At 45.6% G+C, this 26799-nt stretch overlaps 1 protein-coding gene across 1 annotated transcript in view; it reads right to left on the bottom strand.

Annotated features, from left to right (window-relative positions):
• Nucleotides 1-26799, bottom strand: part of LOC119656110 (adhesion G protein-coupled receptor E4-like) — a 221166-nt gene that overhangs the window by 99935 nt on the left and 94432 nt on the right. Inside the window, exon 2 of the mRNA XM_038062426.1 lies at nucleotides 3989-4161. Within this exon, the coding sequence (XP_037918354.1) occupies nucleotides 3989-4161 (173 nt within the window). The remainder of the gene's footprint in view (nucleotides 1-3988; nucleotides 4162-26799) is intronic.

The following is a 26799-nucleotide window of genomic DNA, read 5'->3' as shown; positions in this document are numbered from 1 at the left end:
TTCGACACATCGTTCCAAGATCCCGATGAAGCATAAGCTTGAGCGTGTATTGGAAAATTTTGCAGTTCACATAGTAGTGAGTCGATAAGCATACTCCACAGAAGTGTCGAAAGCACACCTCCTGGGGGGCAGCCTTTCGTTACTTCCGCTGTTAGGTACCGATCATCACCAACCTCGGCGCACAGCAATTTCTGCGTTAGCATTGCATGGATCCACTTAATTAAAGCATCATCAACACCATGCGCTCTAGCGGCATCACAAAGTTTTTGAAAAGGCGCACAGTCAAATGCCCCTTCAATGACCACGAACCCCCTATTCAGAGTTCTTCTTTGTAACCAAAGAATGAAGAACAGACTCACAGGACTTTCCACACTGATAAGCATGTTAGTTTTCATTAAATGGGTGCGACCTAAGTGCGTTCCAACGAATGTGACGCTCAACCGGTCGCTCAAAACCTTGCTGCAAGAATGAAGTCAAGCTGATCTGTCTGAAGTTCTTTAGATTAGAATAGTCATCTTTTCCAGGCTTCGGTATAAAGACTACCTTAACCTTCTGCCAAGAGGAAGACACATAGCCCAGAGAAAGACATCCTGGAAAAATACTTCTTAGAGGCTGCTCCAAGTGCGCCATACCCTTCTTTAGCATTGTTGGATAGATGCCATCCATGCCAGGTGCTTTGAAATATTCAAAGGACAGTATAGCAGGTCTCACCTTTTCATAGATAACAACCGCTTGCGCAGTATTCCATTGCCCCTTGCAGCATTTTCGATTTGAAGGGGTTGCAAGAACCATCAACTCTCCTCCTACCACTTCTCTCACCCGCTCTCCCTGGTGGTGTACTTCCAGGAGGGTCTGTATTGATTCTGGTCTGGAGCTCGTGAAAGTACCGTCGGGTTTTCTAAGAGAGTCCAACTTGGTCGACTCATCCCTTTTAAGGACTCTGCGCAGCCTTCAACTCTCTCTTTCGCCTTCCAGTTCTTCACAGTGCGCTCTAAAGGAGTCTCGTTTCGAACGTTTTACGAACCTCTTATTTTCACGCTATGAGTTCCTGAAATTTAACCAGTCTTCGTTCTTATTGTTTTTGCAAGCACAGTACAGTCGTCGTTTGGTAGATATCCTGAGTTTTTGCAGTTCTCGGTTCCACCATTGAACCGTTTTACAGCTTTGGCCTCGGGAAATAGCACAAACCTCTTCATAGCGCTCTAAAAGTCTGCAGCGCCAAAGTAGTCCTTAGTCACCTAGGGAACTATACTTTATAGCCAAGAAGTTCATTGAACTTTGTCCAATCCGTTTTCTTAGGGTTCCGTCTTTTTACTGCAGACTGTTCGCCCGCAATAGTCAGATTGAATTCTAGGTATCGGTGATCTGACAATGAGTCCTCGTCTAGCACTCGCCAGTGTGTAACCAACTCTAATACTTTTGATGTACAGGTTGTTAGGTCAATTACGTCGCTTTTTTTCGGCCCCACGAACGTGAGGGCGCACCCTACGTTTGCAGTCATAACACCAGCTGAAGTGATAAAATCAAATAGCTTCTCTTCTCGTGGATTGCATTTGCTGCTGCCCCAACAAATATGTTGAGCTTTTACATGGCAACCTGTTAAGAGATCGAGACCACTTGATTCTGCATACGCCACCAGATCCCTAAGCTCTTGCGTCGGTGGAGGATACAAAAAAATAGAGGGAAAATAAGCGGGGGCAACTATGATGTTTTCCCTCTCGCCATTTATCTGATATTGTACGATAACCGTAACTAAGGCGTGGTTGCCTCTAACTGTCTTGACATCAGAATGCAAGCTCTCGGTCTTATGGATCTTTCATGGTAGAAGATCCTAGCCCCCTTTACTGATCCAATGCCACATGTTAAATCGAACCCACGGCTCTTGCTCTAGAAAGATGTAGGGGAAGTCCTGCTGCTTTGTTAGCCTCGCTGTCAACAGATAGGAGGAGGCTTCGGCATGCTGTAGGTTGATTTGACTAATCTTTATGTTTTTCGACATCAAGTTAGTCCAATGTGTTATAGAAAACAGTTGGAAGCGTATGCTGTGGTGGGGTTTCCCCCAGACCGTACCTCCAGAGACTCGATCCCCTCGTATTTGATTTCTCTGAGAAAAGCCGCACTTGAAGGTACAGCAGTTCCCATGTCCTCATCTATCAAAAATCTCATCTCATCCCGCAGAGCATTCGTCTGTTTTCCACTTACCACCTTGACTGGTTTGCAGTGTCCGGTTTACATAGATTCGATCACTCGAACTGGCTTCACGTCAGTTCCGTTCACGTCTCTGGCTTCCCTTTCTTCCGCCTGTTCCTTGGAAGGTGTAGGAGAAGTTACTAGCAGGTTGGATTCACTCTGTAGTCCTTTCACCAGTGCGAACCGGAGGGTTCCGCCATTGTATGCGCTATCCTCTGCGCCGCTCCATTGTGGGAGAGCGCACAGAAGATGCTGCAATTTGCTCTATATTGTGTGAGTCGAAGGCCATCATTGTTCTTCGCTCTCAAAGTGGAGATGATGTTCTACAGTTTGCTGATATGACTGATATTTGAGTCTATCAAGGAAAAAGTGGAGCACCATATGGTGGCTTCCCTTGAGCACATTCGAACTCTTTTGGTCCAGTTCGAATACCAAGTTGAAGCCCTTCCCCTTTGTAGATTTTTCCTTCCTGGCATTCATGAACTTTACCCTCCAGTGCCCAAAGTCCATATGCCCGGGTTCTGTTCACCCAGCATGCGGATTATGTCCTCTGCCTTCCTTCGAGTCGCCGATAGCAACATCCGACATGCTCAGTCGTGCGTAGCTCAGTGTTCACAATAGTGAACTCGGGCCGACTGTCAGAACTCAAAGTCGGGATTGCCTGGTGGAGCTACTTTAAGGCAACCTCGTCAGTCCACTCCAAATGGAGAAGCCCATCGCGAAAACCTTGATTGTTAAATCATGGCTTCGTTCGAGGCTCCAGAATATTTTACCACAGGCATTCCCGGAGGATGGTAAATTGTCCCTCTGACATTTTGCCAACCTTGGAGGAAACTCCCAAGGCGGCAGTCAGAACTGGGCTACAGCTTGCGCACACCTCTTTCTTCTAGCTTTCGTGCCCGTATTCCTGTAGGAGGGACCAGCTTCACTGAGATCTCTCTCGCTGATTTAATCATCTCCCGGCATACCGGTGCTAATCCCCGCGGGACGCGTGGATGTAAGCCCTGGTGGGGAGCATAATAAAGCGTTGGCCACCAGAGATGTGTTGGTCTTACGCTTCTTGTGCTCGTTACCGCTGACAGAAGAGCCTGGTGCGTCCCGTGTGGATCTCACCGGGGTTACCAGTTTATCCCTACCTTCCACCGGAGATTCCGCTTCCTTGCGTTCAATTTCTCTGGACGTCATCGCAGCTAGTGGTACCGCCAGGTCCACTTCTTTCCCAAGGTACTTTATCTTCCTTCGCAGTGTCCTTTTCAGGTTCATGGTGTCCGGGTCACTTGGATCCATTTCGACATACCGGCTTTAAACCAGTAGCGTCCACGTCACCAGTTTCTCATTCTTCCGCTCTTCCTGGTAATGGTGAAGGACAAGGTTCTGACAGGCAGGATTTAGCCTGTAGTCCACCCTCCTTAGTGGCCGAAGTTCCCTTCTGCCGAGCCTTCCTCTTCCGTTTGGGGATAGATTTGGGCTTTAGTACCTGTGACTTCTTTCCATTGGAAGAGTTTAAATCCTTCGTTTGTATATTCATGTTATGGACACCTTTAGTGTAGTAGTAAACTACTATAGGCTCCCCCACCACGGCAAGGTGGTGTCCGAGGGGGAGCTACATATATAGGAGTAGTGATCTTCTAAAAATTAGATTGCATCTCATTAGAGAACTTCAAACATTTTCCAGGAGTTCTCCTTGAGATTTTCATTAAACCAGAAGTAGTCCCAAGTTCGCCATTGCAAAGGAAGCGACAACGATTCCATTTAGCTCTAAATCTATTAATTGATACGAATAAATATCTACACTTACCTGTAGGTGATAAATGCAAAAGCTAGGCCAACGAGACTGATTGAGCTTCCCAGCACAACGCCGAGTGCTATAAGGCTTCCTTGAGCTCCCCATTGGGCTCCGAACGCATTCACAACGGAGCCATTGCCGGGCGGACCGAATCCATGGATGTGTCCTGTGTAGAGAGTTTCCATCTGCAATTAAATTATAACAGAATTGATTAGAATTCGATTCGAGGAGGGAGAACGAGCGAGGAGACAATTTAATCAATCGGACACGGTTTCATTTTGATTAATTCAGGGAATGGCTTTGGGGATAGATACTCTAAGGCTGACGTGATGCGTTTACTTTTATTGGATCCATCTTTTTTTTGTGTTAGACTACTTCCCTCTGTCATCGCATTTAAATGAAATTGTCATGGACATTTTTGTTCATTCTCAGAGTAAATTAAAAGTCAGGAGCAGGCGGACTGTGCATGACAGGAAATCAGCAGGACTTAGAGGAATATCCTCATATCATGAACATTGAAAGTAAAAAAGCAATTTGAGGATGATATATGGAGCTTCACTTCGCTCACTTGTTAAGGATACGGAAATGAATTTCGGGAAACAAATTTGCATTGTGAGCTTCCGTTGACTCCTACCCACGTTGATACTCCTTCCTCCATTGTTTTGGATGAACGAATATTAAACTTAGTGAAGGGAAGGATTCTTCATCATCATATTCTGGGTCTTCACGTTATATCAGTTTAATCAAATTTCGAGTATCCTTGGAAGGGTTCGCTTGTACAATATTTCACATGATTCAAAAAAGTGAAGAAAACTGTAAATATTTGAAGTTTGATTTTCATTTTCTTATTCACTTCTCTGAAATGTCCTGAATATACGAAATTCATGGGATAATTTCTTTAAGTAAGCACCACTGATCATTGATAAAGTAGGATTTTTTTCCTTCGAGTTTATCTTCCTAGGAGACCATTAATATCCCAAATAGCCCACATCAGAGCGACGAAGTATTTATGGTATTCGAATCCTTCCTTTACAAATGCTTGACACGAATGAAGGATAATTTCTGTCAAATAGTTTGCCTTAACGATATGCTGCCTAGGTCATTCAAATTAGATTTATGGTCAAGAGAATGAGAAGGGAAAGTGTAGTCCTAGCCTTGGTCATTCAATAGCCTCAGTGTCACAATAAGGGGAAACTTAGCTTCTGTGGCTAAATAGAATGGCGTTTTATTCCGGATTTATTCAAAAAGATTCTAGTTGCGAGGGCGGTCCCAATTCCATTTTAGAAAGAAAAAGGAAGAGTCATTATAGCACTGAAGTCTTGCTCAAGGACCAGTGGCAAAAGACCGTACATATTCTGAGCAAGATTGCGAACGGGATGATAATGACCTCATTAAATAACATGAATGGGCTCAGATGCCAAGCAACCTCTGCAAACAGGTGAGCAGCAACACCAGTCCGACGAACTACGAACTGCGAGACTCTTCATTGAAGTCGCTAGGAGTCACTTACGTGTGGCACTCTGGCGGATGGCAATTCCTATATTGGCAAATTACCGCTGGAGGTGGACGACAGAGGCGAACTCACGGGAGTCATTCTTTACTTCGATTCTTTTCAGGTAGCCCGTGGGTTCCGCGTTATAGCATGCGGAGACTAATTCTCCAGGGAATTTCTGGTTGCCGTACGGATAAGAACAAGCTCGTTAAATCCCGCCTGCAAACCCCCAGGATTCCCATGGACGACTGCGTAGTTATCAAGGAGGAAAACCGCAAGCGAACAGCTAACCTATCCTACTCCTCAGAAACGGAGAGTGCCAGAAGGCACTGGAAAAGGTAGGTTGGAAATTGCCTTGCGGAGTAACGAACGCAAACCGGATGACGACCTGCATCAAATCGACGTTGCCAACGAGTTGTTGGAGGAGATAAACATCAACGGTCCGACGTTGACTGACAAACCCTCTATGCAAGCAGATCATGCTGAATGTAGCGCAAATGAGTTTGCAGCAATCGAAGTGCGCTAATTTGCTGGTCTTCCTCCTAGAGGAAGCAGTAATACAGGAGCCCTGGGTCGAAGGTGATCGAATCATCAAAGGGGTACAAAGCAAACATTATTATTAACCGGGACAAACCAAAAACATCTATTCACGCCAGGTAAAGTTTGCACGCTTTTCTGTGTTCAGCCCTAAATTCCAGCGATCTAGTTGTGGCTAAACTGGAGTAGGCGAGAGCGTAGAACGTGTTCAATTCCCGAGTTTACATGGCTCGCGACCGATAAGTTCCGACAGAATAACTGCAACATTTGACGTCCACCTTAGCAACAAAGAAGGCCAATCTTTTAATAGATTGCGATGCAGCTAGGAAATCAACAAAAAAGTAAGTCATTTTCTGATTTTATTAATAACACAAATTTATTGGTTTGTAACTGGGGAAGTACACCAACCTTCCATTTTCCCAGCTCGGAGAACTGTGACGGTTAGGAGGGGGTCCTTGATATTACCCCACTAACTGACAATGTGATTCTTAGGGTGGAGAACTAGAGAGTGTCGATAAGAGATCCTTCTCAGATCACAGTTGGTACTTTTCAGTCTAGATCAGCCAACAGGAACAAACTCTTAGGTGTGTCAATTGGTAAGATTGGCACGTTAGACGAACTGGAGTTAAAGGTTGGGACTTTGGTAAATGAATATAAAACCGCCTTTAAGGTTTGTGCTCTGCTAACTACAGCCAGATGACATTGCCACCGTGGGGGAATGAAGACCTGTCCAGCTTCAGGGAGCTGATCACACAGATCTTCAAAACATCTGTTACATGCAGCAATACAAGGTCCGCCTGAAAAACTACAAGTTCTCCCTCAAGACGGCTTGTCAAAACATTAGAAGAACCTGCGAATCTGCGAGACTCAGTAAGATTCGGTCGAAGGAACATAGGAGCGCATCTTTTTTAAAAAGTCAGGAGGCCCCTGGTTGGAATCTTCTGATGAAAGCCTGGAGCTGCTGATCCAGAGGCACTGAACCGACCCCCCCCCCCCCCCCCCCCCTCAATCTGAGACCGTGTTGCATGAGACGAATATTGGTGGGCTAAGACGCTGTAGGAGGTTGCTTCTAGCTAGATTCATCCTGCTTTACTTGTCACCTGTGTGAGTCTCCCCCCCTCGGACACCACCTTGTCGTGGTGAGCTTGTGGTAGTTTACTACTACACTAAGGGTGTCCAAAAACACATGAAGATGGAAACAAAGGATTGTAATTCTCCAAGTGCAATCCACCCGCGACTTTGAGAAATCAGCTCGTGGCCGAGACACGGATTTTGGAGGGCTCACCTAATTCATGTTCCCCCACGGAGAAATATGTGGAAGACAGTGGGAAACTTACACCGAGTGTTTACGGCGCGGTTAGCCAAAAAGGATAGTACAGCAGCTTCCTTAATGAGAGGAACTGGAAATCTCACTACCGCCGGACTGTCGATGAGACTGCTGCCTATCGCTTCTAAAATATGGGAGGGGAAGGCTCGGTAGAATGAAACTTTAGCCGCAAAGGAGAAGGGACTACAGGCTTGCCTGTCAGAATCTTCTTCTTCGTCTGTACCAGGAAAAACTGGAGAAAGGGAAGCTGACAATGTAGAAGCAACTGGGTTAAGCCGGTATGTGAAAACAGATCCATGCAGCCCGGACTCCGTAACCCTGGGAGGGCTTCTAGCCGACGACAACGCAGGCACTGCGAAAGAAGTAGAAGTTTCTTGGGAATGGGGACATGGACGTTGCTACACCAACAAGTGTGGCGATATCTAGAGAAATTGGACGGAAGAAAGCGGAACTTTCGATGGAAGGTGAGGTGAAGCTGGTAATCCCGGTGAGATCCACACTGAACGCAGTAGACTTTTCAGTTAGTTGCGGGTTTCATATTAGGCTGCACTTATAACTACAAACATAAGAGTTAGTCAAAGCAACCTGCAGCATGCCAAAGCTTCTTCCTATCTACTGGCGGAAAATCTGGCAAAGTTGCAGGACTGTCCTTATATATTTCTGGTTTAAGAGCCATGGGTTCGTTTTAACAGAATCTGTGGGACTCGATTAGTCAAAGGGATTAGGATCTTCTTCAATGAAAGATCCTCGAGACCGAAGGCCTACGTTCTGATGTCAAAATTGTTAGAAGCAACCATGCTGAGACAATTTTGCTCCCTTGCGACCTTGTTGCAGTTAACTTACAATACCAGGTTAATGGTAAGAGGAGAAGCGTCATAGTTGCCTCTGCTTACTTACGCTATGATTCTTTGTGGCCTCCGCCGATGCAAGAACTAAGGGGTTTCGTAGTGCATGTAGGATCAAGTGATCTTGAACTTTTAATAGGCTGTGATACGAACGCTCAGCATATTTGTTAGGTCAGTGGCAAAGGCAATCCTAGAGGAGAGAAGCTGTTTCATTTTATCACTTCAGCTGGTCGGATGCAGGACCAAGAAGAAGTGAAGTAATTGACCAAACAATCTGCACTTCAAAGTTGTTAGAGTTGATTAGAAACTGGCGAGTGCTAGATGAAGTCTAACTGTCAGATCATGGTTACTTAGAATTTAGTCTGACTATTGCAGATGAACAACTTCTGAATCGTGCTTGGAAAAGCAATAAGAATGAAAAATGGTTAAACTTCTGGAACTCACATCATGGCTCATGAAACGTTCAAAGCGAGATTCCTTTAGAGCATACTGTGAAGACCTGGAACGAGAAAGGGAGTCTTACGTGCTGGACAGAGTCCTTAATAAGGATAAGTTGGCCAGGTTGGACTCCCTTAGCAAACCGGATGATATTTTCACGAAATCTAGAGTTGAGTCTACACAGACTCTCTTGGAAGTACACCACCTGAGAGGACAGGACTTAGAAGTGGGAGGAAGAGAATTGGCGGTTCCTGCAAACCTTTTACCACGAAGGTGCGAGAGCGGTTTTTATCAATGAAAAGGCGAGAGCTGCTAAGCTATACTTCAAAGCACGTGGTATTGATGACATCTATCCAGCGATGGTATAGAGCGCTTAGAGCAACTTCTTAGAAATATTTTTCGAGGATGTTTTGCTCTGGGTTACGTGCCTTCCTCTTGGCAGAAGGTGAAGGTAGTCTTCCTACCAAAGCCTGAGACTATTCAAATTCAAAGAACTTCAGGCAAATCAGCTTAACATCATTTTGACTTAAATGTCACCTCTGCGAGAAGGCGCTAAGGTCGCACCTACTAAATGAAAACCAACATGCTTACCAACGTGGAAAGTCCTGTGAATCTGTTCTTCACTCTTTAGTTTCAAAGATAGAGGACGCAATTCTGAAAGGCGACTACACGATGTGGATGTTCATGGCTTTTGACTGTACGCCCTTCCAAAAGCTCTGTGATGCCGAGCATGGTGTTGACGCAACCCTAATAAAGTGGATTTACACTATGCTAACGCAGAGATTACTGTGTGCTGAAGTGGTTGTTGATCGCTACCTAACCACGGAAGCGACGAAAGGATGCCCTCCACTTCTGTGGAGTATGCTGATCAACTCACTACTATGCGAACTACAAAATCTGTCAATACACGTTCAAGCTTATGCGGATGACGTGACTGTGCTGGTTGTTGGTCGAGACCTCGGAATGGTGTGTAGAAATACACCGCGTGTCGTTGATTTGATTGACAATTGGTGTTTCAGGCTTTCAGTCACGATAGTATTATTTACAAAAAGGAGGAAACTGAATGGGCTTCGCCTTCCTGAGATGAGGGGTACAACCGTTCAACTCTCCGAGGAAGTGGGAGCTCTGGAAGTTATTCTAGGCAAGAGGCTTCTTTGGAGCAAACATGTAGAGATAAAGATGATACGAGTTTTCATAGCTTGTGGTCTGTGTAGGCGTACTTTAAGGCAAGGGGGGGGGGGGGGGGTAAGTGTTAATATGGATAAACATATCCTTTTTTTTGTGCGTACACGGAGGTGGAAAATCTTAGAAAGACACGTCCGCCGCCCGAACGCCGGAACTACAGCGGACGCATGTGGGATTCACAACCACTAAAAACCACCCCCGGTGTCTCCAGCCCCAGCCCAGCGGGACCACCATTAAGGTATTACTTCGCGGGGTAGGTTTGCCCTTAGGAGCTCATCCTTCTCCTATTTGCAGCTTTCCTCCTTCATTGTTCCTTCAGCAACTCCTCCTGCATTTGGATGATTGCGGAGCCAACCGCAAGCCACTTCTCCTCGGACTCCAGCATCGCAGTAACCAAGCTCTCCGGGGTCCCGCTCCTGCCCAGCACCTGGTTTAAGCTCCTTCTCTCCACCGCAAATCGTGGGCAGTGGAACATCACATGCTCTGTATCCTCCGGTATGCCATCGCATCTGGGACAGTTCGGAGAATCATCCAACCCAAAGCGGTGCAGATACTGCCTGTAGCAACCACCGTGTCTCGTGAGGAACTGGGTAATTTGGTAGTTGGTCTCCCCATATTTTCGCTCAAGCCGCACCCTAATGTTGGGAATGAGCCTGTGCGTCCACCGAACTTTCGTAGATTCGTCCCATCTGCGTTGCCAGAGATCAAGCGACTCTGACTTTACCGCATTTTTACGCTGTGCATGCCCCTCCATACGTCTTGCATTGTACAGGACACTCATTTCTTTGGCCAGAATGTCAACCGGGATCATGCCTGCCACCACCAATACTGCCTCATCTGATGTGGATCTAAAAGCACTGCTAACCCTCAAAGCCATCCGTCGGTAAACCGAGTTCACCTGCTTCCGTCGCTGAGAGTTTGCAAGCGCCTCTGCCCACACAGGCGACGAGTAGAGTACGATGGAGCGTACCACTCCGGCTAGCACCAACCTCCGGCAATGCTTCGGTCCACCAATATTTGGCAACATTTTTGCAAGTGCCGTGGTGACACTGGCTGCCTTTTGGCATGCATACTCTAGGTGTTCCCTAAAACTCAATCTGGTGTCAATTATTACCCCCAGGTATTTAATAGCCGGCTTTGATACGACCGTATGTCCACCGACCTCCACTTTCACAGTGTTATTTTTTCTGCGGTTCGTTATTAAGACCGCTTCCGTTTTCGCGTCCGCCAAGGTCAGCCCGGCCTTTTCTAGCCAGAACTATACCGCTCTCACTGTTTCCGTCGCGTAAACCTCCACATCTTCTGGGTGTTTTGCTGCAACAACCACAGCTGGGTCATCAGCAAAGCCGACAATCGTAGTCCCCTCTGTGACGGGAAGAGCAAGCACCCCATTATACATGATATTCCACAACAGGGGACCAAGTACTGAACCCTGTGGTACCCCGGCTGTGACAATGTACTCTTTGGGGCCCTCATCCGTCCCGTACCAGGGAGTCCTCTCCACCAAAATCGGTAAGTATCCGGGGACACCTATGTAAGCCAACGCCCCTTTAATTCTATTCCAGTTGGCCGAGTTGAATTCGTTTTTGATATCCAACGCCACCACGGCACAGCAGCCGCCAGAAATCAGTGCACCTTTTGCCAGGTTTACCACCATGCCAATTGCGTCCACCGTAGAGTGGGCGTGTCGGAAACCAAACTGGCGTTCCGACAAACCATTGCTGGCTTCGACGATGGGCAGGAGTCTGTTGTAGATGACTCTCTCCATCATCTTTCCCATTGTATCCAACAGGCAGATAGGACGGTACGACGCTGGGTTTCCAGGTGGCTTGCCAGGCTTCGGAAGCAACACCAACTTTTGCTGTTTCCACTGGGCAGGGAATATTCCTTCTTTTAGGCACGCCTCGAAGGTGGATATACATATCTATGTAGCTATCATTAGGCCGATGTTCGCTTATGCATCCGAAATGTGGTGGGTTAAGGTGAAAGAAAAGAGTTTTTGTTGTAAACTTGCCACACCGAAAAGAATAGTATGTCTGGTATCACCACATCCGGCGCAGCACTGAAGGCATTACTCAATTTGCAGCCCTTGGATTCATTTATTCAGAGCACTGCAATGAGAGCAGCTCATAGACTAACTCGGTTAGATCTATGGGGAAACAACGGACGTGGGGCATAGTCATTGGGAGAACTGAATCTAGAGATTCTTCCGATTCTCAGATCCTCATACATCTGTTTGGTAGAAGATATGATGTTATCTTGAAACGAAGAGAAAACCGGGACGAATCAGGAGAATGTGTGTCAGGATACTGACGTCTTCTACACCGGTGACTCAAAAACAGAAAATGGTTCTGGAGCAGGCGTCTACCTCTTGAATAAAGACGAGTAGTGGGCTTTTCCTTTGGGACAATACAGGCTGAAGTGTATGCCATCCTATGGGCGACAACCTGGATGATTGATGAGCAGTTGAAGGGCAGGCGCATCACAATCTGTAGCGAAATTCAATGCAGAGGGAGTTGAGTAGTGTTTGATCACTTCAAAAATTGTCCAAGAATGTAGAAACTGATTGAACTCTGTTTCTAGATTCAATACGGAATTACTCTGGGTACCTGGCCATTGTGGCGTAGAAGAAAATTAAATTTCGGATGTCTTAGCAAAGGAGGATTCAACTTCCCCCATGCCCGGACCGTTGATGCTGCTATCAAAAACTGGGAACAAGCTTCTCATAATGATTGGTGGCGAAGCCTGAATGATGCTAGATACGCCAAACTTTTCCTGTCAGAATCAAACAAACATACTGCAAAGTTTATCCTGTCAAAAAGCACGAAGACTTGCAGAAGTATTGTAAGCATTCTGACTGACAATAATTCACTAGCTGGCCATATGTTTAGAATAGGAATTATCCAAGATGATACGTGTCCATCCTGTAATGAGGGACTGGAATCCACGGAGCAGTTTCTATGTGAGTGCGCCGCCTATGGACGCATCAGACATCACATTTTTGGTGCTTATATGCCCCAACTGCAGGTAGCATCACATCCACTAATGGAAATCCGGCGATACATAAACGAATCCGGAATATTCCATTAGACGGGGGAATGGAGTACAATGGGCCATTAAAATCTGAGTGCTCAGAGGCTTTGCCTCTTCCCACCTCAAACACACATACACACAAAACCCGAGTGGCAATCGTGGTAACTGACGATTTCTCAGGAGGAGACATTTGGATCCGGCCGAAAAAAGTCGTTAGATTTGTGAAGTATTGCAGGAGGAAGGCGTTATTGCTCCTCCTCGGCTGCAATGTCAACGGACAAAACAAGATCTGGGAAAGCAGCTCAATTTTGCTTTATGCAGCTGCTGTCTTTGAAAATTGGAAAAAGATTGCAGTCTCACACCAACCAAGAACGGTTGACACCTCTACGACCCAAGATATGCGTTTATCGTTGACGATTTGCATGAACTGAGTATTCTGTCACTCAGATAGGACTATTCATATATAGATAGGTTAGCAATGACCTAACCCAATTCTTAAGCGGACACGAAGATTATCGCGTATATTTTCAAAGCGGAAGTGACATCTCCCCATATTGCCCTAGCCGCTTATCTTTTCATAATCGATAACAGTAGGTTTAATTTTTTGGATGATTACGAACCCTACTACGAGCATATGGGTTACGGGATGACTACTATAATATAAGTGTAATGGCACTTCTCCCGGAAACCGGTCCCTGTCGAGCGCATCTCTTGTAACGCTGTAACACAACTTTTATATTGGGGCAGGGTCTTGTAACGCTATAACACCGCCTTTATGTTGGGGCAGGGTATCACTGCTATAGCAGCATTCGATCTGTTCAAGCAAGGCTCTCTGGTGCTCTGACGTGGGACGAGAAAGTCGGGGCAGCAACCCCGGACTAAAACCAAGTGGCCGAGGAGAACCTCCACGTGGTGGCACCGGGATACGCTGTACTCACTATGGTTTGCTGGCCATGATGCAGTAGGCGAATGTTCCAAAGGTCTAATTGGGGTGATCAGACCCAAATTTGACCGGGGACTCAACTGAGGTGGCAATAGGTCACGAAACCTTACCAGAAGTATACTGGTACCATAGAAATCGGGGTGACCCTGAATCCACATGCCTCAGTAGTATTCCTGTATTACATGCATTCTACTCGGTTATAGTGGTTGACCTGTGGCCTGTGTGTGTGTGTATGGTGGGGGAGAAGCTACAGCTTCTGAGCACTCAGGCCGTGTTGGCCCATTGTACTGTGGAGACCTGTGGCCTAGTGGGAGTTTTATAGGGGTTGTGGCTAGCGAGCAGAGATAGACCTTCGGATCCCAAACGTGATGTTCTACTCCAAAGCTTGCTAGATAAGTAGATTGATCTTGGGTTGAATGCTGAGCCATGCCCTTAGGATAAACTAGTACCATTGTGCTTGTCTCAGTGGGGCTCTTATTGAGGTCACAAATTTAACGCGTGTCTTAAGAAGATCCTGGGGTTAAGTCAACTCGACTGGTAATCTCGTTAAACTATCGAGACATAACTTTTTCGTTATCGTCGTAGTGTAATTCATCCGATCTGCGGTTCCTCTTGCGGCTTCGTAACCGTTGTTTTCCGTGTAGGGTTGTCAGTCTAATACAACTCCCAATCTGGAGGACCAGCTGGTACAACTTGTCCGGTTTTCAGGTGCGGGAGACTCGTTTTTTCCTTTTCCATTTGCAGTCTTCCATGAAGAAGAAACTCCCAGCGATCGTCATGTGGAGATGGAGATAGGATTTGGTAGCAGAGTTGATGGTTTCAACAGACATTTCCCAGATTTTATGCACGGCATTGTGAGTACCAATCCACGTTTTCTCTCAGGGATCTATACTACCTTTTAAGCAGTGGGTGAGTGTTTGCCTTTTATCTAGCCCACCTGTTCATGGACCCAAACTTCCAAATATATATCATAAATATTTAGGTTAATACACTTCAGCCGAGAATTCTTTTATCCATACAAAGGGACGCACTCCTATGGGGGGTTTGACATGTTGGTTGAGTCGTTTGAGCATTACCCTATCGAAGATCTAGCCTTGGTTTCGGTTCCCGCTGGGGCATAGATGCTTGTGTGCATCTTTGTGCTGTTCTGCTACTATAGGCTTATCACCTGCATAGCATAGAGTTGGTTGGTAATTCACGCAAAATTAAATGGAAAAAAATTAGTACATATGCGGAGAAACGAATATGTAGGTGCTCTATACTTCACAAGGAGTGAACAGGGGACATAAAATGGAGGGGTTCATCTACACACAGGGAACACTAGAAACTACTTACATCTAGTGACATTCTGCTTCTGGAGTTGTGGGCGCTATAAATATAGGTCCTTAAAGGACATTACTCGTACTATTAAAACGGAAAAACAAAACGACCCTTAATTGCTTTTCTCATTACAAATAGTGGAAACTTTCTGCCCACTTCTAGTTTCCAGGACTGTTGTACTCCTCCAATGGTAGTGTTAATGTACCGGAGAGCATTGCAGTAATTCAGATTTAATTGCGACAAATTTAATTAGTCCTTGCAATTTCCAGGACATAGACTTTCATGTTAATCTCATTTGCAGTGCTGGGCGCTCTCTAATGAAATTTGATTTCGGAGTCATGAATTATTTTATGGAAATGAATCCTTAACTATGTAATTACGATAGGAAGGTTTTACGATGCTTTACATCATGCCAGCGTTAAGATCCTTTTCACTTTGCAATATTCTCAAATTTCTCCCTGGTTTTGGCATATATAATCCTGGCTAATCTTTTCCTTAAAATTACGCCTACTGCTTGACAATAGCCTGGTAATCTGTGGGTAAGACCACCTTCAGGCTTTCTCTCTGAAAATGTAAGACATTTAGGCTTTGTATTTTTTTGTATTTTGCCAGGAGTATAAATCCTTGTAAGTCTATTACGTTTTCTGCTATTTCTTTTGGTTTTTCTGTTGCTCTAGTCTGTATGGCTTTAAATTCACTCTCCAGGTGCCTAGGAGTGCCTTGTGATGTTTGCCAAAGGACGGTAAGTATTATAGCAATGTTATGCCATGGCAACGACCGTGACTGTTTCTCATTGAAATTAAGGAGATTTGAGCACTCAGTGTAGTTCTTGAAATTGTCTGGCCAGACTGCTTTCCTACGTTTGTATCTTCTCTAATGTATCTTGAACTTTAGCAACTTTAGATAGAGATGATTTCAAAATGTTGTTGCGAAAGTTTTGTTGTTGTTGGAGGTGTTCCTTCCCATTTTGTGTTGAATCCCGAGCATCTTTTGAAGAACCCCGGTCAACACCCTCCACTCCTTGCTTTGGCGTTAAGTGAATCCTTTCTTGCTTCCAAATTAAAAATATCACTGCAGAATAAAAGGATCAGTTCTATTGTCGTCCTGATGCTTTTCGTAGCTACCCAAGTCACACCTCATGGAACATCTGATGCTTCTCACCCCCTTCCTTTCCCGGGAAATTTTGTTAAGTGCACATTAAACAGTGTCTAGTCGTGTGAAATAAAGGATAATTTGAAGTACCAAGTACGCAGCACAATGTTCGGGGGGTCGTAATTAATTTTGAATGTCCGCTTGGTAACGTGGTCCTGCTATAAATAAAAGGAAAGGGTGAACAGGGTTCAGTTTGGCTGAGTTTCCGAATCATTGAATTTTTCGATTGGTTTTTATTATGTGTCGGGTAATGGGCGCTGCAATGATGATTTCAAAATAATTGTTTCCAATGTTGATACAAGTTTGAATGTGAAATAGGTTGGAACTAATCGACTGAAGTCATGTTACTTTGGAGCGTGTGTAGGCCCGCACTTATGCTGGAGGTATCCTGGAATTTTATATTTGAATTTGCTGAGGATTTTGTGCGCTTGAAGCATATTAGTGGGAAATTGAGGCGACTGCTTTTAGTAAATTGGATTGACATTGGGATAAGTGGATTTCAATTTATTGAGTGTTTCGCAGATCGTTGGCTCCACTCTTTCAATTCATTCCATATGGTAAGCTCTGGAATGATTGCTCCGTGAAACCAATTTTTTACTGAATTGTTTCTGGGAGCGATTGCAGGGTAAATTGGATTTCGTGTATGAAATTATTATTTGGAATAACCATGATTTCCGTAGGATTATAAGGGGTTCATTTGAATTCTATCTTCTTAGTGTTTGTTTTCTTAATAAAATTGTTATTATCAGGGCTGCTTCTCAATATTTTGACCCCCTAGCCGGCATAATACCTGCGTCCTAGGTAGTAGCTTCCAGAAATTTTCTCGGTGAAGAGAGAACTGCTAATGACCGATACACGTCGGGACACACTGGGAGTCCCCGGAGCCGCCGACAATTCCTTGTTGACATCGATGGGGCGATGAGAGCCTAGTTCTGCCAAGGTGGTAGTTGTGGCGTATATCAGGAACCAGTCCCTTCGGGACCCTTGTCGGGTAGTGTGTATTGAACCGGTATTAGTAGACCGTAGACCGTAGACCGATCCGTTTGTGAATTCAGGAACAATTAATCGTAGGTCAGCGTTCAGAAACCCTCGGAAACAAAGCCCCTACCCTAGGCTTTGTTTCCGAAGGTTTACCCGTTTCTGGCTATTGCGGCCCGCTTAATTGCACACGATGCACAGGTAAAAACTTAAATGGCGAATACAAACAATACGAAGGAGGAGGGAGTAGGAACGGAGACTGAGCTGGATGCCTTTATATGCAGTATAAAAATTCGCCACTCGTCCCAGCGCTCAGCGAAGGACGCAGCAATGGCTGTGGGCGCACCAGAGTTAGCGACATTCGATATTTATTTGTTGTTGTTGGAACGAGGAGAAAAGGCAGGTTTGTGCTGAAATTTTGTAATTGCGACCATTGTGCCCAGGTATAGCGAGGCAGCGCAGCCAGGACTTGAGGGAGAACCGACATCGTCACAGGGCCAGTTTCGGGCTGTTTTTTATGTGCCGCTCGTTGAAGAATTGTATGGCCATCCCGTCTTTCTTAAAAAGTCATAGCGTTTCACACGGGGGCTAGTTTCATGTCATCACGGTAGGGTTTAATTTTGAACAACATCCCCGCAAGGAGAAACGAGGGTATGAAGGGAGGAGCGGGAGGTCGTTTCCATCTCCTTTAATAAGTTATTGTGCACTAAATGGAGGAATTTTGATACTATCACGGTAAAGTTTGATTTGCCAAATCTCATGCCTGTAGAGGAACGGGTTAAGAGGGTATGCAGGAGGACAAAGTTTCCTCGTTTTTCTCCCTGTTAAAAATTCGCTGCGGTCACCACCTTTTAAAAAGTTGCTAAAAGAGGGCCTATTTTTTTCATTAGTAAGTTCAATATTCATCGTGGTGATATGCTAGGGGAAGGACTAGGACGAGGCTAACATGAACGACATCTCACAAATTGACATGCATGAGTGCTACGGAGGTAAAAGCTGCTACGGAGGTAAACGCTGATCTAGTGCAAATCATCGAACAGTACCGGGACACGGACGCAGCCCCATGGTATCTCGACTTATCGGGTACCGCTGCCATTTGGGTTTGGGAAGGCACCCGACTTCGCTTTCCACCGAACCCATGTCAACTTTCCGGTGATTAGGCTGCGAAGGATGGGTTGCCAGTTCTAGAAGGCTTTTCGGAAAGTGATCACTAACACATCGCGTTGCAAGTGGTTGATGCTATTAGCAGCGGTGCACCAGCCCGGTGTTGTACTTGCGCGTCAGACGTCACAAAGATGAACGCTCGTTGCGAAGGCAGCGAAAGGTGGTTAAACCGTGCGCCAGAAGGAGCCAGACGCAGCACTGCGAATGCGGCTTCGAATGAGCGATCGCAAGGAATTCATTTCGTGGAACGCCGCTGTCGCGGTCGTGACCGCCTCGAGGTTAAATTCTGCCGAGGATGTCCCGTATCAGTGTGAAGTAGACATATTGCAGACGCGAAAAATTCCGTTGGTTCTGTTGTTCCCCCGATGGCTAGTTCTGAAATCATTGATCAGTCCGTTGAGGCACCAGCCTCTAAGAAGCGGAAGCTGACTTCGACGACGTCAATGCAGGGAGCCGGAGCCGCCGACGAGGATCAATCGCATTCTCAGGAGCCTCAACTTCAAAAACGCTGTCAGTACCAGCCGCCGTATTTCTTTAATGACTTACTCCTTCCGTATCCTGAATTACTAGTTAAAGCATAATTAAATATAGAACCGTCGCAAGAGACGGTGACGGTATTCTTTTTAAAATTCGCCGTTAGAGTTCCGCTCTCGTGGCGAGTTTTTTATTTTTGGTCTGCGCTCCGCTCCGGAGTGCATCGGTGGTTTTTCTTTTTTATTTCGTGCGGGCATTTGGGGGTGCGGTCTGCCGTCGTCAAATTAGAGTTTGTTCAAATTCGGTACAGCCACGTCCTCGACTCAACGTGCATTGTCTAATTTACCTACTGTCATGTCTCTGGACAACAAAGACGCGGCAGGTCATCAGACCCTCAAGTGACCGCCCTTGCTCTCCGCGTCGCTCCTTTTTGGCGAAGGAACCCGGAGCTGTGGTTCGTCCATCTGGAGGTGCAATTCCAGGTGTTCGGAATCACAGCGGACGCGACCAAGTTTAACCACCTCATTGTAGGTGTGGATGAGGAGACCATCCTCCTTGTGGCAGACATTGTCAAATAGGCCTCCTACAATGTACTCAAAATGGAGCTAATTAAGCGCCTGTCGCTAAGTGAGTCAGCTAAGCTGGAACACTGTAAATCCAGAAGACATTTCAAAGACGGCAATATACACATCCTTTGGGCTCTTCGAGTTCACGCGGATGACTTTTGGGTTGTGCAATGCGGCGCAAACCTTTCAAAGGTTCATTTACTCGGTCTTGCGAAACCTCGACTTCTGCTCCGTATATTTGGATGATGTTTTGGTCGCTATTTCCTCAGAGTCTGAGCATTTAGCCCATCTCGAGTGCATTTTTCAACGTCTTCTTGAGGCCGATTTGGTCCTAAAGTTGATAAATGCATCTTTCTCCAGACACAGGTGAGATTCCTCGACCACTTCATTTCCCCTGACGGAATACAGCTCGACCCAGACAAGGTGGAAGCAATCTCAAGCTTCCCGCGTCCGAAAACTGTGTTCTTCCTAAACTTCTATCGTCGTTTCCTGCCCAAGGCTGCTCAACACCAGTGCGTTTTGTCTGGCCCCAAAACAAAAGACACAAAGAGAAAAGAAGACTTGGAAAATGATGCGGCTCCTACAAGCGAAATGGCAACCCAGACAGTACCACAGTAGACTACTCTGGCGAAAGTTGAAGTAGAAAGGCTTGTTAAGAAATATTCGGCAGTTGTGAACCGTATGCGATCTGTGACGTTCCTCCAGAAAAATGTCAGCAAAGGAGTGAAAAATCGGCCGATGAAGCTGGAGGAGTTCCTGGACAGAATTTCGTACTACAGGCGGATATGGAGAGTAAGAAAAAATTCGCGGCAAGCAGAGACAACGAACTGGAAAAACAAAAGGAGGAAGGGGCATCAGAAGGAGACTTCACTCATGTACTCTCCAGGGGTCAAAAGAAGAAGGCGAAGAGGGACAAGAGACAACAATACGCCGCACCATTAGAAAACCCTCTGTGTAGAACTAAGGCGGACACGAAGGATGGAGCACCAAAATAAAAGGTGGGAGACGAAGGAGGACTAGACCGCCAGGTCTGCTTATTAAGCCGACGGAAGGCAAGACTTTTACGGAAGTCCTCAGTGAAATCCATTACAAGATCAAGCCCGAAGATAGCGGAGCAGAAGTGTCTTCCATTCGAAAAACCCAGGGTGGTGGAGTCCTCATCGAATCAGGCCCGAGGACGACAAATAAAATAAAGGCTTCTGGGAGAGAAAGCGTGCTCTCTGAAAATCCGCGACCTTGACTGCCTCACAGAAAAAACGAGGTAGAAGAGGCCATTAGGCTTTGAAAACATAAGTGAGCGGCTATGCACTTTGCGCTTGCGAAGCAAATTTCGAAATAAAAGCGTCATTAACGTTCACATCCCTACAGAGGAGATTGCAGAGTAGGAGAAGGATAAATTCTACGAGGGAATAAAATGAACCCTCGATGTCTGCCCCAGCTATGATAATCATTTTAGCAGCCAAGTATGGACAAGCCCATATACAGGCGAAGGTTAGCTCCCATAGCTTACACAAAACTACCAATGACAACGGACTGCGGACTCTCCAACTATCAATGTCGCACGAAATGGTTGTAGGAGATCCCCTTTTTGCGCGGAAAGCGGTCTACTTTGAACCAAATAGACCACGTGCTAATTGAACGTCGCCACCTTTCAGCCTTGATGAATGTTAGAATATATAGGAAGGCCAATATATACTCGCATCCTTACCTCGTTGGCATTGTGCTCTAGGCTCGAACAAAGCCCTCCGTAGCACTTATAGGAGATGCCGCAATAACCACAGCTAGCAGAGATCCTGGAGATGAAGCATCGGCAAATGATCTTCACAACCACCTGAAGAACGCTGTCGATCGTTGTCATCGGCACCAAACGCAGGAAAAGTCGGAGCGACTGGTTCGACGATGAATGTAAGCAGAACAGAAAGCCGGGATGCGAGCTTTTAGGGATATCAAATATCAGAAGTTCCTTACTAAGGCAGGTCTAGACTGGATACTGGCTGTTGCGTCGTTGATGATGATGATTTTCGGTCTGACTCTACTTGCCTTCAGTTTAAAATTTAGAGGCATTTAGTCAAGATCCATGGCCCGGTAAGAGAGCAAGCAGATGCCACTAGTCTAGTGAAGGTGCTTTAGGAAAGATCAACGATCATCTCTTTCTTTTCACTCACTGGGAATGATCACAGATCTCCGTATAAGTGGAAGTAGCAGAATAGCTCTGCAGGGAGACCATAAAGAATTTCACCTTTACTCCATTGGAGTGTATTGATGGCCGAGTTGCTTTCACTTCTCTTGGGGATTAGCCCCTACACGAATGTGACGGTAGCTAGCCATTTCATCCACAAGGAGCGGAACTTTCCCGGGTGTGATATGGTTGAGAGCCATGGTAAGGTTTTGGGGCACTATATAATTGGAAATCATTGTTATCTGTGACAGCATCTGCCTATCTGACCAAAGCAATAATAAGTAATTCTCGGGATTTCGCAAGCAATAGAGCCTTGAATCGAACCGCTTCCAAGATTTCGTTGTTAGCCACATTTTGTGATGCCCCTTCGGCACATGGCCGATGAATTGAGTAACGTTCGAGGAAATTTTTGATGATTGTCCAATGCTCATCGATATTCTCAGGCGGATTATATAAGACATCTACCGGCCGATCAACTAGATCGCTCTCTCACCGTCGAATAAACTTGGGGGCTGAAGCTCTTCAACGCTGCCGACGTAACACGTAAGCAAAGGTAAGCGACTATTAGATGATGATCTCTTACCAGGTCCATGTCACCGGCTTTCTTGTAAAGCACACCCATAATACATCTCCTAAATCTTCTGCCTATCGTAATTTAATCATTCTGATTGCCCGTACGTTGTCGGTCAGTTTAAACCCATGGGAGCCATGGCAAGCTTCACTATCTTCATCGGTCCGCTGAAATGAGCTTCAGTTCTCTCCAGGTCTTCTCAGGTAACATACACTCATCTTCTATTGTTGTGCGGTATGTGTTTTTGAGACGAAAGGCAAGTCCTAATTATTTCGACGTTGACGGATGAAGAAATTTAAGCTCCTGCCGGTAGGTGAACATTTTTGTAACGGAATGCATGCTCATCTAGATTAGTGTTCCATTGTTCCTTAAGAAAAATGGATACGAAAACTCTAGTAGGGTTTTCAACATGAGAAAGTCAGAGTGATGGTGCCAGCTATATGTAGTCACTCTGAGGAAGAGAAGGAGATGCATCTATCTGACCTCCTCAGACTGTAGGCGAAGATAACTTGAGAAGCTCATCTTCAACATCCAAACATTCTTTGCCTTTGGATCGCGCTTTAGATTACCAGAAGTTCGTTCCGTCGTAGACAAAAGGCAGTTGAATATGCATTTACAATTTTAGCTTCTCTTAAGGTACCCAAAATCAAATATTGGTGTCAAAGGAAGGGGAGGTCCCCCCTACTCTACCCCGATAAAAAAAGCACGTGCCGGCGACTCTCTTAAAAAGTTATGACTCCTCAAATTTGGATTTTCTGATATCATTATTATACAATTTGAATTTTCAACCCTACTTTGTGAGGCGGAGAGGATAGGGAGGATATGTGAAAGGCAGAACGGTGATTAGGCTGCGGAGGATGGGTTGCCAGTTTTAGAAGACTTTTCGGAAAGTGACCACTAACACATCGCGTTGCAAGTGGTTGATGCTATTAGCAGCGGTGCACCAGCCCGTGTTGTACTTGCGCGTCAGACGTCACGAAGATGAACATCGGGAGATTTGTTAAAGCCCGCCTAGTTTCCATGTTCCGTCGGGGACACAGCCGCGACGGCAGGAGTGTCATAGGCTCCCCCGGTTTGTCACAACATTTAAACGCCCGGGAGAAGGCATGAACCGCAATGACAGAGTTAACTAGTGAGAAACTCAGCAGCGCAGAACCTAATTGACGAGGTGAATAGGGATCTGTAAGGATTCTGTTATTAATTTGTCACCGGAAAATCGGGTCTTACGGAAAACCTGTATAGTTAATATTGACCAGATGGCTAGCCTCGAATAGGCATTATTCCCTAAGCATCCTAAGTTATATAAACTGGTGTTCCAAGATCGGTCAGGCCTATTGTTGTCCGCTTTCAAGGCTTGCCTGAAGACGGACATTTTTCCTTGCTGCTGGAATGTAGCGGGGCTTGCGATAACTAGGAGTTAAAAGCTCATCAGGAGTGGACTCGTTGAAGTCATTTCGGTTTTAGTTTTTTTTTGATGAAGTGGAAATGCTCGAAAGACTAACCTCAGGATTCACGATCCCTGAGAGTGGCGGATTTTTCCCCACTAAAGCCACCTCTCGCCAAGCTACGACTGAGATTTCCTCATCCAGCAGCTTTCTTTGCATATTTAGGTTTCGTTTTCATTGGGAGAAGATCCCGTGGTCCACCCCTGCACTCCACTCAGTAGCTTATATCTTTAGGCATCCTTTATGTTAGCAAGTCCTATTGGCTTATTTTTTCAGTTCTCTGATTATGTAATATTAATGATATCAGTCAATTTCCGGATTTCGTTATTGTCATGTTTCATGTTTCACTAGCCAACTTTCACGTTGCTATGCAGATCCTCATTAGAAATGAACCATGGAGCGTCTACTATGCTTTTGAGTACTTTATTTTCGAACGTTTATATGACCTACAGATTTGATTCTTTAGTACAGCCCCAGAGCTGGATGCTGTAAGTCCATATGGGCCTCAGGATCTGCTTATACATTAGCAGCTTGTTGTCGATGGTCAGCTGGAAATTCCACCTCAATAGCCAGTACATCTGTCTATATTTGGCATTTAGCTCCTCCTTTCATTTTAAGATGTGTCATTTCCAGCTGAGCTTAGCATCGGGTGTCATACCTAAATATTTGAACCCATTCGCCTGTGGCATATCTTGTTCGTTTATGATGACTTTAGCTGGATTTCTTTTGTTTTTGTGTGAAGTTAATATGCTTTCGTTTAATTTTATTTTCCATGGCTTGGTCCATTCTTCCTTCTTGTAACTTTATTTTTGCTTCTTTCGTAGTTTTACCTATGGTAAGGAGGCATTCATCCGTCCATGCTGATATTGATGAATTATTTCAGAAACCGCTTCCTGCTTTCAAAGACTCTAGGGAACTAAGCAATGTTGGAGATCACATCGGGGGTACCATAAAGATCCATCCTAGGGCCGGACCTCTGGAACGCTTTCCATGATGGCCTGCTAAGACTTGACGTGCCAGAAGAGTTGAGATGGGTCGGTTGTGGGAATGATGTTGCGGCACTGGTTGCTGAATTTACTGTTGACTAGGCGTAAAGCAGACTTGGCTTATTGATGCGACGGGTAGGTGGATGGATCAATGCTCATGGTTTCAGCCTTGCTTTGGAAAAAGCGAAATAGTATCCTTGATCAAAAAGTGAATCCAGACCCTGCGTCCCATACCGATTGGCGAATCAAAACCAACGGTTAAGTACTTTGGGTTAATGCTTGACCGGAAGATGAGCTTTTTCGAACAAATCATCGAACAATCCTGCAGCGCCGCCTCGGTCTGAAGTTAGTTAATGACGAATATTGGAGACCCCACACCTACTAAGAGACGTCTCTTTATGAGTGCAAAGTAGACCGTTCTGCCTACGGCGCGGAGGTATGGGCTGATCTCTTTGGCAAGGAAGGGCATCGGAAGCACCTTGCCCAAATGCAGCGGCGAGGAGCTATCTGGGTAGCATCTGCCTATCGCACTTTCGTTTACAGGAATGTGATGGTGTGACCGGGAATAATCACTGTCGTCTTCCTTATTAGGGAACTTAAAGGTATGTACATGCTCCATGGAAAAGATTCAACGGAGGGGGAACGGCAAGGTACATTAAATGGGTGGCAACTCTTTTGGGGAAAGTTATCAGGAGGCAGATGAGCTGCATAGTTCATCGTCAATTTAGATCCATACCTAAATCGAAAGCATGGTGAGACGGACTATTTTCTTGATTAGCTCTTAAATGGGCACGCAAGTTTTCCGTTTTAATAATAATAATAATCTTTGGCGCAACAATCCATGCTGGATCAGGGCCTTGAAGTGTGTTAGAGCACTTCATTCAAGACCGTAACGGTACCCTAGGAGGCAATGTGGTCAGCTTTGCGCTCGCCCGAGATTATTACCCTGATTTGACTCAGGTACTCATTCACAGCTGAGTCGACTGGTATCCGACGTCAAATCACGATACAAATTCCACTGCCAGCAGTGAGATTTGAACCGCGACCTTCCGTACGACAGCCTTGCGCTCTAACCACTCAGCTATCCGGACTCCGTTTTACTTGCACAATATTGGGAAGCCACGATCCATTGACTATATGTTCTGCAATGGAATGGTGGTCGTCGCCGATCACACCTTTTTCTCTTGTGAACCGTGGGGTAGGATTAGTCAGCAACGTTATGCAGACATCGGGGAGCTTCCTACAAACAACGTTGCCAGAGAGATTCAAAGGAGCGCTGAAGCATTACGTATAGGTTCTCTTTTTCCGAAGAAGATCGAGCTAGACTGGGAGAGCAACTGGATGGCCAAGGGCTCAGTAAACTAACGATTTCCTTGCTCTTTTCTCCTTCCGTTGTTGTAAGGAATTTCCAGACTTGAAGGCTTCTTTATACGGGAGAGTGGGGGGGGGGGGCTAGCCCGAAGTAAGGTGTCAAACGGTTTCCAGCTAGTTCTTTGAGGACGGCGAAGTGTTTAGTTGGTAGTCTGATGGTGTACCATTGCGAAATTTTAACTTTCTGTGTTAAACGTATTCACCTACTTTACCCACCAAAAGGGGGGTAAGAGAGGAGGAGAGGATAGAGAGGGTCTGGAAGAGGAAGAGGAAGATCCCCGTTTTCTAACGCTTTTGAAGAACTACGATGGTCATTCGTTGGCATGAGAACCAACCCGCTTTGAGGCGTCATAACTTTTAAGGGGAATGGCGCTCGCAATTTTTTAACAGAAAGGATGCTTGGAAATTCAAATGTAAATATGCTGATATTAGAAAATCCTCAATTTGAGGCGCCATAATTTTTAAGGGGGATGGTCGACATGGGTTTTCATCGGGGTTAAAGAGGTAGCCCCTCTTTCCCTCCATAAATTGTTCACCTCCCCGGGGATAGGGTTGAAAATTCAACCATTCTTCACTAGAGTACCGATTGAGCCCCTTGTGCAATAAAGCGAATCATATGGCAAAATACGGCCTCTTTCTAAAATGGTCAACCACCCAAACTTTCGACTCCCCAAGAAATAACAATTCCTTTAAAAATAGGTTATCGAAAGTCATGAGTGTTCAATATCCTTTGGGTTGTCCTCAATCCCTTAATACCCACATGCAGAAGGTGCAAACTCATTTTCGCGTAATTTCCGAACACGTGTCCCCTAAACTC

Source organism: Hermetia illucens, chromosome 4 (assembly GCF_905115235.1).
Source record: "Hermetia illucens chromosome 4, iHerIll2.2.curated.20191125, whole genome shotgun sequence".
Lineage (NCBI taxonomy): Eukaryota > Metazoa > Arthropoda > Insecta > Diptera > Stratiomyidae > Hermetia > Hermetia illucens.
Note: the sequence above shows the minus strand (reverse complement) of the source record. Positions and strands in the feature narration are given on the sequence as shown.